At 42.8% G+C, this 14,674-nt stretch overlaps 1 protein-coding gene across 8 annotated transcripts in view; it reads right to left on the bottom strand.

The window, feature by feature from the left end:
- Positions 1–14,674, bottom strand: part of CHST11 (carbohydrate sulfotransferase 11) — a 210,127-nt gene that overhangs the window by 145,810 nt on the left and 49,643 nt on the right. For 2 of the 8 annotated variants that reach the window (XM_083700804.1, XM_083700808.1), the window contains exon 2: positions 6,164–6,202. The exons of the other annotated variants lie outside the window; for them this stretch is intronic. In XM_083700804.1, coding sequence (XP_083556930.1) covers positions 6,164–6,202 — 39 coding nt within the window. The remainder of the gene's footprint in view (positions 1–6,163; positions 6,203–14,674) is intronic. 8 annotated transcript variants of the gene reach the window in all.

Below are 14,674 nucleotides of genomic sequence, written 5' to 3'. Positions count from 1 at the left end.
TAAAACAAGTACTTAATATATATAAAGTATATTTCTGAACAGGAACACCACAGGATTCTCTCCAAGACAGCATTGTAAAGATGCAACAAAATGAGTTGGCCACTCAACTCTGTTTGTTTTTAAAAACCCAAGACTTCCTTCCTTCAGACTATCTTGAGGTAAGCTAACCTTGCTTTTGCTTTAGTGTGATCCTTTTAAAAAATGGTTACTACTTGCCCCTTTAGCACAGTGATAGGGAACCTGTTGCCCTTCAGATGTTGTTGGGTTCCAACTCACAGAATGGCCAGCCAGAATGGCAAAGGGTCAGGGATGATGGGAACTGTAGTTCAGCACCATCTGGAAAGCTACAGAGTTAGATTATAAAGGCACATTCCCTTTACGCTGTTCTTCTAGTGGCAAACGCACCACCACCTATCCTCTGCCTGCTGTGTAAAAAAAGTGGTCTAATGGGTATGGAATGAAACAGAGTGCAGTAGGTATGCCTTGGAGTTGTTAAAGGAGGATACAATATCCAACGTGGTAGCCCCATTTATAAATTGCTATCCTCTACTGCTACCATAGGGATGCGGGTGGCGCTGTTAAACCACAGAGCCTAGGACTTGGCAATCAGAAGGTCAGCGGTTCGAATCCCCGCGACGGGGTGAGCTCCCGTTGCTCGGTCCCTGCTCCTGCCAACCTAGCAGTTCGAAAGCACGACAAAGTGCAAGTAGATAAATAGGTAAAGCTGCGGCAGGAAGGTAAACGGCGCTTCTGTGCGCTGCTCTGGTTCGCCAGAAGCAGCTTAGTCATGCTGGCCACATGACCCGGAAGCTGTACGCCAGCTCCCCCAGCCAATAAAGTGAGATGAGCGCCGCAACCCCAGAGTCGGTCACGACTGGACCTAATGGTCAGGGGTCCCTCTACTATTACCATAATTAAAGCTCTAACCATGTTCTCAACACTCCCCACCTCCTAGCAGCTACACAGCTGAAAACGAGTGATTACACATATGCAATAAAATGAGATTACAGTCAAATCTCGGTTCTCGAACAGCTCTGTTCCCGATTGTTTCAGCTCCCGAACGCTGAAACCCCTGAAGTAAATGCTCCAGTTTTCTAACGTTTTTTGGAACCCAAACGTCCAATGCAGCTTCCACTTGAGTGCAAGAAGGTCTTCAACCAATTAGAAGCCGCCCCTCGGTTGTTGAATGTTTCGGAAGTCGAACGGTCTTCCGGAACAACCGAGGTTTGACTGTATTTAATTGCTTTGTATGCAAACCTGGCTTCTGAATAAACATTGTGGATGAAAGAACCAAAATGGTGCTAGTGAGGGTTTTTTTTGGTTTTTTAAGTAGCGTCTGACAAATGTTCAGCTGTAGGATATGATGGTTTTATGAAGCAAGGAGAAATTCCCTGTCCATAAATCACCCTTTTTCATTTTTTCATTTAGTTTTTTTAATGTTGCTTCAGCCTTGGTAGAAATAAATTTTTAATACCTGAGCTCCTGTAACCTGACAAAGCATTTGTTAGATGCACTGTGCTCAGTCAGCCTTATTTCGCTCCCTCCTGAATGAAGGTATGAGAAAATGGATGTGTACTGGCTGGGATCAGACAAGCCATTTGATTCCAGCCAAAGGGCTTTGGTGAGCTACCTGTCAAGCAGTAAATCATCTGCCTGCGGAGGGAGGGGAGCACACTCCTCTGCTCGAAGGTGACTCTTGAGAACAGCGGTCAGCTATGAATCAAATCCCCATTACATCACCAACTTCTGCGTTTTAGGGATTTTCTTCCTTTCCTGTCGCTGCGTCTGTCTGCGTTGCAGCTTTTCGCGGTGAAGCAATTACGAGTTCGTTGGAAGGGTGCCAGGCATTTCCCCAAAGAGGCGTGCTGCCTACATCCCTAATCATTCTCTCCTATTCTGCATATATGGCATTAGCCATGAATCTCAAACATCCCTTGCACCACAGACCCAAAAGGTCATAGGCACTCTCTATAAAAGGAAAGTGTGAAGGATCTTCTGCTGTCCTCCTACCTACACCATATGTTGGATTCACCATATACAGTGAGTTTCATCACATTTACACGTTGGTTTCTTTTCATTTACTTGACAAGATTTATATGCTGTTTAATTGACAGCATATAAAGTGGTTTACATGAGGCGACATAAGATCTTCATTAAAAAAAATAGCAACCAAATAGAAAGCTAAAAATACAATTGACATAAAATGTAGCAAAATATTTAAAAGGCCAGCAGTTCCAAAGCAAATATGCATAATAAACTGGCTGGCGAGTTCTGGATGACAAAAGCCCTGCTTATACTCTAAATTAATTGGAGTGTGTGCACATGCAATATGGTATGTTTTCTACCTGTGGAGATGAATTTAGCTGTTCGCCAAAGAACTCTGGAAATCGTGATTTGGTGATAGTAAAATTAGGCGTTCAGCGGCAGATCCAAGTATGGTCCAACAGCTACAGAGGGGCATGAAGAGGATTTAATCTCAAGCTAAGGGGGAAGAAGTACATAAACCCTTCTGCCTGTGGTTTTTCCTCACAATTCTTCCCCTAGCTTCTTCCTGCCCCCTGCTACAAGGAGTTCTGGGTATGTTTTCCAACATTGTAATGAGTAATGACTCCAGGAAGGGAGTGGCAAGGGACAGGCAGTGGGTGCACAGAGGCAAAGTACAGTCTCTCCCACCCTAAATTCCTGCATCTTGCCTCTATTTTGTAGCTATTCAGTGGCAACCAGGATTCCCAGACCTGGCACTGAATGTCTAATTCCAGCCATCTTGCTGCCTGCTTAAATATATTGCGGACTCTGGGTTCCCATGAGACCCAATAACCATTCTTTTTTGTGATTTGCTTTAAGGAGAAGGTTGAGGATTGTATTTGGAACCTGTCATAAATTTCTTACGCAGAGGAAGGTTAAATGTGGCAGGTTAAATGTGTGACTAGGATACCCTTAAGGTTTATGACCGTTTCAAAACATTATGGCAAAGCTTATGAAGCTTACATATTAGATTCAAGTCAGTCACCAACTGTCAGGCAAATTTAGTGAGGACCGGCCATTTTTCATCTGCTGCTAAATGGGTAAGTATGTTAAGAATATCTATCCATCCATTTTTAAAACAATGTCTTCTACTAATCAAAATAAAATGACAACAAAAAAAGCAGTGTAGAGTTTTGTCCCTTTCCTTTTTCTGTAATCAATCACTGCAGTTTAAGGTAAAGTCAAACATTTATTCAAAGTGAAGAAGTGGTTTGGGTGAACATATGCTCACTTCGTGCCAAAGCATTTCTTTTCAGGGCAAAGGAAATGTGCTCAGCCCAGGTCCATCGTACTTCATCAACATTTTTTTTAAAAAAATCAAAGTGTCCAATATATACTAGGCACTGGCTAGCAAACTTGGTGCCCTCCATGTCCATTAACTTCAGTGGGTCTACTCTCGAGCAAAACATTGCTGCATACTACCCAGTATGAGACCTGCATCTGATTTGCCAAAGTTAAATCCATAACATAGCCTATTTCTCCACTCCACGCACATGCTACACGGCACTGTAAACAAAATACTCATTACTGAAGCCTTCCCCTGTGCCGGTACTTACCTTGCTTATCTTATCTCACACCTAGAGACCCTTGGAGCAACTTGAACAGAAAAGCTGAAAGACGGGGGACTTGAAAACGCATTACGTAATCATACTGCTAGAAACTGCTTTCCCTACTAATATGTTGGTGGTTCTGGTAGTGTTTTTGTTATCCAAAAATGACAGGTGTCAAGCAAAGAAGTGAAGAGGACTGAGGGTAATAAAACTTATTTACAGAAGGGCAGAGCAAAGTGATAAATGATGTAGTCAAGTCCATTCATATGACCATCTTAGGGCATGCACAGCATCCACAATGACTGTTAGACATTCTGCATGGCCCAGACTGCATGCAGCAGGTTTTTAATCCATTGCAGCTGATGTTTTCTTAGTGGTTCTGGTTGTGCTAAAACACAACCCACCCAAGGTCAGCAGTCACACATTGACCTCAACCCTCAACAATATAGCTAACTCTGTATGGGCCTACGAAGGCCAGAGCTGATGCACCTGTGTGTACGTTCCTTTAAATAAGACTTTGGATTGGTGTTATTACTACTGCTTAGGTTACCGAGCAAGTAAGTGAAGAACTGTTAGCAAACAATCAAGTTTCCCAACAAACCTGGTAGCTGCCTCTCAGGTTCTGTGGAAGATTAGCTTGGGTCCTAAAATAAGAACCTCTCCCCTACAGCTACCTGCCCCACAAAAGAAAAGCCTCTATGAAAAATCAAGGGCCTCTCTGAAGCAATTAAGATGGGATGGAGCATTAAGGGTTGCTGAGAGAGGAAGAAGCAGACTCTTGACAGCAGTTCCCTCCTGAGGAGCAAACTTCTCTGCTTCCCCTTCGCTTATTTGGTAGGGAAGCCAAGGGAAATCCTTCCCTTGCCACGGGCTCTGTTTCTTATCCTGAACTGAACCGCCTCTCCTCCCGCTTTCATCCATAAAGGAACTCAGAGCACAGAGGTTTCCTTTTTTGTGCTCGTGTTCATTCGCTCCATTTAAAACAGATGTTATTCCTAAAGACAGCTGCTAAATTATACCAAGATCAACTGCTAACCAGCTACTGCCATAGATAGTCATGACTAAGGCTACTGTTCCTGCCACATTTTTCTTATATGGAACAAACTGAGTTGGCACCAGTGGACACTCTGAGAAAAGACTATGCTGCATATGCTGTATGCATTTCCTGAAGTTGCCCAACATGCCAAAAGTTAGCATAACAGTAATCTGCTGTGCAAACTTGAGAAATGAGAGAAATCTGTAAACACTGTAATGAGAAGAGCAAGTAAATACAACACAGCCAATTCTACTTTTCTTACATTTACATCCCACTTTTCTGCTATCATAGACCCCCCCAAGGCAGTGTAAACATAGTTTCCAAGTGGCCATACATCCAAGCACTGACCAGACTCTGATCTGCTGTCAGGGACTGGCTGGTCAAAGAGGAATGAGAGACACCAGCTGGGGAATCCCCAAGCAAAACCCCAGAGGTGTAAGGCTCAGAGCCAGGGGATTGATTGTGGGACACAGAGGAGCTGTCAGAGGGAGAAGATTGGTGGGAGGTGGTGTCGGAAGCTGAAAGAGCAACAGGGTTTAGTGAGCAGGCAGAGCCTGTGACAGGGAACAGTTCAGACTCTGAGGCTGAAGCAGAGATGGAGCACCATACTGAAGAATCCAGGGAGTGTCTCCCTCCTGCTGTGACAAGCTCCCCTTCCCGCTGGTCTCCAAGAACATGCAGAGTAATGAGAAAATCAGAGCAGAGGTCAGAGGTGGACAGACACAGTTTGAGACTGCTTGGGGAACATCCTGGAGGTTTTAAGGGTAGTAGAAGACCTTCAATCCTGGGAACTGCTCCATAGGGGCAAGACCTATTGGAAAGGGTTGCTGAGACCACCAGGCTGAGTTGTATTTTGTTTCCTTAAATAAAGACTTAACTTCACCAGCATCATATTTCTTCCTTTCTTGCTGACCTGGGTCTGACCCCTGCTTAGCTTCAACAAGGGCCTTATATGCCTTCAGCCTATATGCTGGGGCCTTGTCTGGCCACTTTCTTTGATTTTGAATTATCTTTACATCCTCTGGGAATACAATATATTATTGCACTGCACTGCAGTTACCTAAATATTCCACACTCAACATCTGCATAAAGCAGACAGGTTTTGTTCATGCCAGCCACACGGATGCCAGGGGTCTCTGCCCCTACTCACCACAATTCTTCATGCAGGCAGGCACGGGACCTCCACACACTTCAAGTCCTTAAGTGCTTTTGCCTAGCTAGAATCAGGAAGGCACAGAGAAGAGCAGGTGAGAGGTCTGACTTAGGGAGAGGTGTGTGGCTTGGATGGGGTACTGAAGGCCATATATTGAAACCTGGAGGGCCACACTTGGCCCTCAGTCCTGAGGTCCTCCTCACTTCAAGCATTTAGCCAAAACCTGATTGTTTTGGAAGGCCTTCAGCTGAAGAAAACTGAAGGTTGTTTTCTTCTGTGCCTTCACTTTAGGTTTTTTTGGAGTTTTATGAATTCCCCATTTTTGCTGATTTTCCTTTTTTAAGCAGATTCCATTTTTTTATGGTTGCTTAATGCATTTTGTGAAGTTGGTTTTCTTACATGTCTGTTTGATTGTTGTAAGATGCTTCAATTTTCTTTCTGGGGAGAAAGCAGGATATAAGTTTTATAAATAAGTAAAAGAACTGCAAGTATTTTGTATGATTCACTTTGCTAATTATGGGTATAATTACAGCACAGAAAAAAATATGAATGGGGGAATTCTAACTCAGATAACAGATGAAGCCAGGGGCAGCCAACAGAAGTTGCCTAACTCTGGCTCCCATCGACCTGAGCCAGCATGGTCAATGGGTGTGGGATGATGGGAGTTGTAGTCCAACAAAAGCTAGAAGACAGGAAGTTCTCAATCTGTGGGTTAAGCTCTAGTGCAAGCAACATGCAAAGCATTCCAAACCAGCTGAAAAGAGATACATTGCTTTTCTTAGAGCCTAAACATCTATCTAGCCCTTCCAGATACATTTCTGTATTTGGGGCTGCCACAGAAAGTAATAATAATGCAGAATATGCCCTCAGATTGACATTGGGCCTATAAAATGGCATGGGAAAAAAGCAGATTACTATCCAGAGAACTGCAACTGTTGCTGTACCTCGAGCACACTTACATGGTGCATAAGCTATATAAATCATGCCTTTTTATTAGAACTAGCCAGAGAGTTCATACAAAGCAGGAATCTCAAATACCAAAAACAAATGTCTTACTCTCAGGCTTTATGCAAAGCTTTCTATTAAAATCACCAGGGCTGCACATGCATAATAGAGGGAGACATAAAAACACCACTTCAAATGATCAATAGTAGAATAAAAAGCAGGTCTCACATCTGAGAAGTGAACTATGATATGAGTTGAAAAGAATGGGATGCTGGAAATGATCCCGAGCCAATGGGATGTGGAGGGGCAAGAGTGCTAGACTATGATAAAGGGAGGAAGGCCTGGGTTCAGATCTTCACTCAGTCATAAATCACACTGGTTGGCTTTGAGCCGATTGCTCCTGCTAAAGCCCAACCTGTCTCACAGATGAAACTTGCAGGGCTGGCAAAGCCATGTGGTTGCCCTAACCTCCTTGGAAGTTGGGTAGGTTGAAAAAACACACACACAGTATATTTATACGGTATATGCAGGTTACACCAAGAGTTTTCTCCCTCTGGTCCCAGAGGGGTCCCTGTACTTCAACGTCCTTGCTGAAGGATGTCAACACGCAGGTTCTAAGTTATAGAAACATAGAAATGTAGAGTTGGAAGGGACACCAAGGCAGTTCCAAGCCCCTGCAATGCAGGAAAGTCAAGATGCACAGAGTCCTGCAGCAGCTTAGAGTTCTCAGAGTGCAAAGATATGGCAATTCTCCAAGTCTTCTTCTCAGATGAGCTCTTTTCAAGGTGTTCAGGTAACTCCACAGTTGCACAACTATCCACTCCTTCCTAATAAGAACCAATGACCCACAGCCCACGCTGTAATTTGAGTTACGTGCCTAATATGTCCAGTAGCACTGATAAGGAAGTCACCAGATTCGGGTCAGGTACATTTTAGGAATGAGCCAGCTCTTTCCTCACTAATGGAATTAACACATTAACTACATTCCTTACCAACTTCTGTGTCATAACTGTAGAAAAACTGGGTCTATAGCACATTTGCTGTAAAAAGTGCTATTACATGTTCATTCTTGGTTGCAACAATCCTGTCAGATTTTACACAGAAAAGGATTATACTGGAGCCCACCTTAGGTATGATTGAACTCCCTGGGGACTCAAAAGCGTGTCACTATTTTGTGACAATTAGGTTGGTCTTAATAAAGGTATTTTCCAACTGTGAATTGGGGTAGGGAAGGTTCTACTTGACATACCTTTGCTTTTTTTTTGTTTATTAAATTCATGTTAAACTGTATCAAACACACATTTAATTCACTGATTGAATCCTTACACGCTTATTACTAAAAACAGTATTGAGACAATATGAAAGCACAATGTTATCTTCTACATTGCACTTGCGATATTTAATTACATATCTCAACACAAAATATCTAATTTAAATGTGTATTTTATCTGAATATGCACATTTCTAAACACATCTTACTCTAAAATATGCATTTTAAACATGTTTTGGCACCTTTTTGTAGCTGAGAGCTATGTTGCAAAATTCAGGTAAGTGTGAAATCCAAAGAATAATTAGTTTCCAACCTGAGCATTAGTTCAGGGGTTGCAGATCAGGTCAGTCTGCATCAGAATTCACAGAAACTGAATTCCTTAAGCATCTCTAGCTGTGACACAATGGAAAAATCAGCAGGGAAAGGAACTGTTGAAAGCACAAGAGTCCTTCCCAAAACACTTGCCAGCTGCAGAACTTACAACCGCTCTCTTAGGACAGAATGTGTCAGTTCTGTCCTAAAGCAGGCAAGGGAAATCCACAACAACGAGGCAACAGGAGATCAAGGACACAGGAAATAAAGAGATAAAAGATGAAGAGGCTAATATTATAAAACACACGCTGGCCTATAGAACATGAACAAGAATTTATTCAGGTGGGTGAAGCAAGTTAAGTAGCAAAGAGAATAAATATCAGGTGAAAATCTTTTTTTTTTTTCAGAAGTGCGAGCTCTGACCAGCAAACAGAGATTAAAACAGGGGTCCAAATGCTTTCAAGGCAGTCTGAATCATACAGGAACAAAGATAACAATCCACAGAGGAACAGAGACCATGGGAATAGGGCTGCTTTCATTATTCTGGAATTTCACATCATGATGCTGTAGCATTCTGAAGGCCACAGAAACTCAGCATACTCAGCCTATAAAGTGTATTGGCTGGCAGCAGACAGGGGGTTTTTTTAACAAAAAGGAAAAGAAAGGGGGGGAAAGAACTATGTCACACAGTTCAAAGCCCCAAAGGTCTAAGAGAAGCTGATATCGTGCATCATGACAAATATGTGCACAACATATAGAATCACAGACTTGTAGAGGTTCAACAAGTCCCACTTGCTGCAATGCACACAGCTGTCCCTGGGTGGGCTCAAACCACCAGCCTTCTTGGTAATATAGATAACCTTATGTTGCAGAAGACAAACGCAACCCACCAGAGGACTAAGGAGAAATCTAAACAGGTCGTGATCTTCCCAATGGCAGCTTCTGAGGGAGAAAACTAGGCACAGATTCAAAAAGAACCAGGAGACCAAACACAGCTCAATAAATCACCTAATAGAAGTTCTCAGCTGCCTTGTGTTCTACAGTGGCTAATGCTCAGAGACATAACTGAAGGGAACAACCACTCCTCAATTAGTTACCAAGCCAGCTGTGCAATGTTGAATGCAAGAGACGGAAACACTGTCTCTTATGAATTATTAAAATAGACAAATGTAGCAAGATTGGTATTAAGATGTCAACATTTACATCTTATATGGAAAAAGTAAGAAAGAATCAACCAGGATTCTTATATGTGCAAGTCTATGCACGATCCAAAGCAGATGTATTTCAAAGCCACCATTTATAATGTTAAAGCCACTGGTATCTAATGAATGGAGCCATCACTGTTTTTTTCTTTATTTCCTTTTTTATTGAAATGGATTTTGCTCAATTTGAACAAAGTGTGCTAGTTTGGGCACTTTCCGAATACTGCACAGTTTGAACCTATTCTGTAATTGGTAAGATCGGTGGGACCCTTTAAATGTTACTCAGGCAACTTTTCAGTGTGTAGCTCCTGTGGAGGGAAGCTGTTCAAAATGACACAACCACATGAGTGGGACTCAATTGTGCAGGATCTGAATAGGACCACAGAACTGTCACCTTGCTTGAAAAAATGGGGGTCGGAGGGTAGAGATTCACATTCTACATTGTATATGGCTGGGTCATTTTAAAAGGTGTCCAAACTTTGCAAGAGAAGCTCACAACAAAATGGAAAAGCGACTCCCACGCAGCTAAAAACTGACATTTAAAAGGGGGCCTGGAAGGATTTAGTTTTGAAGCATTTATTATCTTTGTGGATGACATGGTTTCAATAAATTGGTAGCAATTTTACTAAGTTTTACTCAGAACAGACCCACTGAAATTGATGGGCATGACTAAGGCCCTATCTGCAGTATGCACTTAAACTAGTATCATAACACTCTAAATAGCCATGGCTTCCCCCAAAGTGTTGTTTGGACCTCCAAACAACACTTAGGGTGCTGAGTGTTGTTTGGAGGTCCATATTCCCTTCACAGAGCTACTACTCTCAAAATTCCCTGTGAAAAGGAATAGGTTGTTAAACCACTCTGAGAATTTCAGCCCTGTGAGGGGAGCACATGTCTCCTATCAACTCCAAATACTCTTAACACACTACATTCCCCAGGATTCTTTGGGAAAAACCACAACTATTTAAAGTCATGTTCATCAATTTCAATAGATCTGTTCTGAGTAAAACTTACCTGGCTACCATCCAATTTGTTCTTAGGTGATCTCTGATGTGACCACAGATTGAAACGTTGGGTAAGGTTTTGAGAATGTAATTCCATAGAGTAGCGCAATCAAAAATCTTGATCGTGACTCTTGCTCTGGTCGTCTTGCTAAGAGGGGGTTCTTGCAAAGTGAAATAAAACCACACTATTTATCATCTGAGAAGGAGAAAGTATGAGCTATTCTTATTACATGTTTTCAGAGACTACTTACACCCTTGGGAAGCGGAAAGAAGCAACCGAGTAGGATTTAATTTCTCAAAGAGATTTTCTTCCAGCTTTATGCATGCTTCTGCAAATCAGCCCCAACCATCTGGCTCAAGCAGATTTCATTGCCTTTGTATTTACAGTTGGGAGATTTGGGGGGGGGGGGGATACAAAACCGGAGATCCTTGGACTGCGAGTGCCAGGAATACGTCATCAATACATGCAGATACGTACACAGGAAAGAGTCTTGCAGCACCTTAAATGTTAGCAAATGTCTTTATTGCACAAATCAGCCTTTCCCAACCTGTTCCCATCCAGATGTTTTGGACTCCAACTCCCTGGCTGGCTGGGAATGATGTGGTTCAAAACATCTGGAGGGCACGGGGGTGGGGAAGGCTGGCATAAGCTTTTGTGCGCTGCATGACGCACAAAGCGTTGTCCTGAGAATATAACCACAATTCAGAATCACCGTCCTTAAGGCGTCACAAGACTCCTTTGTTGTTTTGGCTGCCAACATGGCTATTCCTCTGGGAGTTATTTAAGCGATCAGCACTCATTCAAGGATCGAAACAACTTTTTAAAATGGGAAGCTTCACATGGGCATACAAAATTATAAACAGCTTGTGTGGGAAAGCATGCAAATGTTGCTTCTCTCATTAGAAAGAATACAGTGCAACTATAATTCTGTCTTTTAATAGTATTTTGGAATAGTAAATGCATTACTTTCTCTATACAAAGCAATGTCATGTTTTCACTGAAGACGTCAGAAGCTTTCTGCACCTAGGATACTTATTCCACCATAACAAGATGTAAGTGCATCATTTCAACTTTCAGATGGTTTGCTTGAGACGAGCTCAAAGGTCTCACAGGGGAAGCCTTCACATTTGCCTTTCACAAGGCATGCCCCTCAGCTTTGCCTTCCTTCTCTGTTTTACTGAACACAGGGCTTTCTGAGTTACAGTAGCTCTAACCACTAATATCTACGTGGCCTGTAAATATTATGTGGTGTCTTTAAAGTTAACACCCCCTCCTAAAAAGCTCTGAGTTCCCTTAAAAGGAGGAAAAGCAAGAAGGGATGCTCTGAATTTAACACTGTGGCTTTCCTCAAATCAGAAACTTAATTCCTGACTGAAGCTAAAATGCATCTCCTCTCCCTCAAATTCATCATGCAGCTGTAACAATGACAAATGTCCTCTCCTCCTCCTAGAAAATTGAATGTGTGCACACTCTTGCATCTATCTGCCTTCACTATAAACAGCAGGGCTGCTAAGCATGCTGGGCCCCTGTCAGAGTGATGACTTTGGTATGCAGTGCCTCAAAATGCTTTCTACAGAAGCACAGACTCCTTGTTCCCCTCCAGTCATGGAATCACAGAACTGAATAGCTGGGCGGGACCCTGATGGTCATCTAGGCCAACCCACTGCAATGCAGGCATCTCAACATGCGGTCCCTCATCCAGTTTGAAACCATACTGGACCCTGCTTAGCTTTGCAAAGGTGCTAGCAGGAGAAGCGAAAATCCGCTCGGACCCGTGCTTTCTAGGCATGGGACAAGTGGAAGTGTGAAGGAGCCCAAATGCAGGGACAGCACTTCACCCACTCTGTTCCCTCTCGTCACCATAAATAAATGAAGCAAATGCAGGAAGCCTCTGCAGAAGGCATGGAAGACCTGTGGCACTCCAGATATGGTTGGGAGTCCAGCTGCCATCAGCCTCAGCCAGCATAGCCAATGGACAGGGATGATGGGGGTTGAAGTCCAGGAATACCGGTGGAGGACCACAGGTGTTCTCTGCCCCTGCTCTACAGGAAGGTAGGTAGATAGCATGACTGCAATCCCATAGGATAAACCTGGTGGGGGAATAGAAACTTGAATCAACAGACAAAATGCTGCTCACAGCATCTTCTCTCATAGCATGCAGATCCACTGCATAGTATTTCACAGACATCAGAGGAGAAGGCCACTGAGCTGATTTGCAGATACTAGCATTGGAGATACCTCCCTTCAGTTCCTGGGTTGTAGCAGGAGAAAAGACGTGGATCATAATTATGGTCCATAATTATGCTTGGCAGAAGAAGGAGCCCACCGGTCCAGTGTTGGAGAATAAGTTATTTGTCTATTTTTGGATCCTGCACAACACATCAAAAAGAACATATCCATCCTGAATTTGTCTGCTCAGGAATGGCAATGTGAAAATTCCCTTGGCGGGGGCAGGAGGACGGGTCATGCACAAACTCAAGCAAAGAGTTACTAATTAAACTTAAGCACTGAAACTACTTTTGGCAAGAACTCCAAACCAAGTCGAAGTACACCTTTGATCCCATGGTCCTTCAGAAAAGGCTGCCTGCACTTGAGTAGAGGAAATTTATTGACAATATGGCTGCTAAAAATGCATTTTCTTTTTCTTTAGGGAGAGGAAGTCCAAAGAACAGATAGCAGATGAATCAAATGGTTCCATCATTAACAGTGTAAGGATTAATGATAAGCTTCACTGTGGAAATTGGCTGTGCACTGGAAAATTTGCAACACAACTCCTTTAGAAATTGCTTTGTGAACAGAAACAGAGCAACCTTCAACCCATGCATGACAGATAGAAATTTCCACAAAATATGATTGTAGGTCCTCTTGGGGGGGGGGGACTGGACTAGGAAGCTTACCCTGATGATCAGGCACACAGAGGGTGGACTTCAACATAAAACTAAGGAGACTGTTGCATCAGTACAAGTGGGAGTCCTGCTGGCTTTACTAATGGAACCAAGTAGCTGAATCCAGTCCAAAGTGTTTGAATTATATTAAACGTATTATAGCACACTGTTTTTACAATATACAGTTTTTACAGTAGTTCAAATAGCTGATAACATTTGATAGATAGCAGTTTCCTCTGATGCACATGAAAGAAGCCAAACACCCTTGCAACTAATTAAGGGATGTTTTCAGCTGGATTTTAAGCCACAGTCAATTAATAAATTAATCTGTTGATTAATGCTTTCAGGTCTAGTAATTTCATTAATTCCACAGCAACAGCAACTGACGTATGTCAGGCCGTAAGATATGCTAGCTTGGAATCAGATGGTAATCGCTGAAAGCTTGGAACAGAACTTAGTTACTCATCATGGGCTTATGCCTCTCTTGCATTTCATATCAGCCACCCCCAAAAATACTTTACTTGAAAACATCCTCCAACTGGTTTCAAATGCCGCCAGCTTTGTAATGAAGAAAAGCCTCAAAATAACCAAATCCCAGCTGGTTTCCACCAAGCAACTTTAGCCAGTTACCCAAGGGCAGATATATATAAAGTCACTGACCAAGCTTTGCAAATGTGCAAATACATAAACACTTTTCACGCATTACACTGGACATTTGGAGGGAAGGAAGCAGTTTGCATGTGCTGTTACATTCATTGTAAAACACTCATCTCTTTTAATGCCAGCAGGAAAGTGAGGGTTCCTGATTGTAGGGACAAAGTTGTGACCACATAAGAGTTATAGAAACGTAAGAATAACAGAATGATAGAATTGTAGAGTTGGGAGGTACCCCAACGGTCATCTAGCCCAACCCCCTGCAATGCAGGAATCTCAACCAAAGCATCCATAACAGATGGCCACCCAGCCACTGCTTAAAAACCTCCAGTGAAGGACAGTCCACCATCTTCTAAGGGAGTCCATTCCAGTGTCGAACAACTCTTATTGTCAGAAATTTCTTCCTGATGCTTAGTCGAAATCTCATTTCTTGAAACTTGAATCTATTGGTTCGAGTCCTACTCACTGGAGCAGGAGAAAACAAGCTTGCTCCATCTTCCATGTCATAGCCCTATCATATCTCCTCTCAGTCTCCTCTTATCCAGGTTAAACATACCCAACTCCATCAGTTCCTCAATTCCAACTCCCTCAATTCCAAAGGCTTGGTTTCCAGACCCTTGGCTGCCCACCTCTGCAC

Source organism: Podarcis gaigeae (assembly GCF_964106915.1).
Source record: "Podarcis gaigeae genome assembly, chromosome: 10".
In the NCBI taxonomy this organism is placed as follows: Eukaryota; Metazoa; Chordata; class Lepidosauria; order Squamata; family Lacertidae; genus Podarcis; species Podarcis gaigeae.
This window is presented reverse-complemented; position numbering and strand designations above follow the sequence as displayed.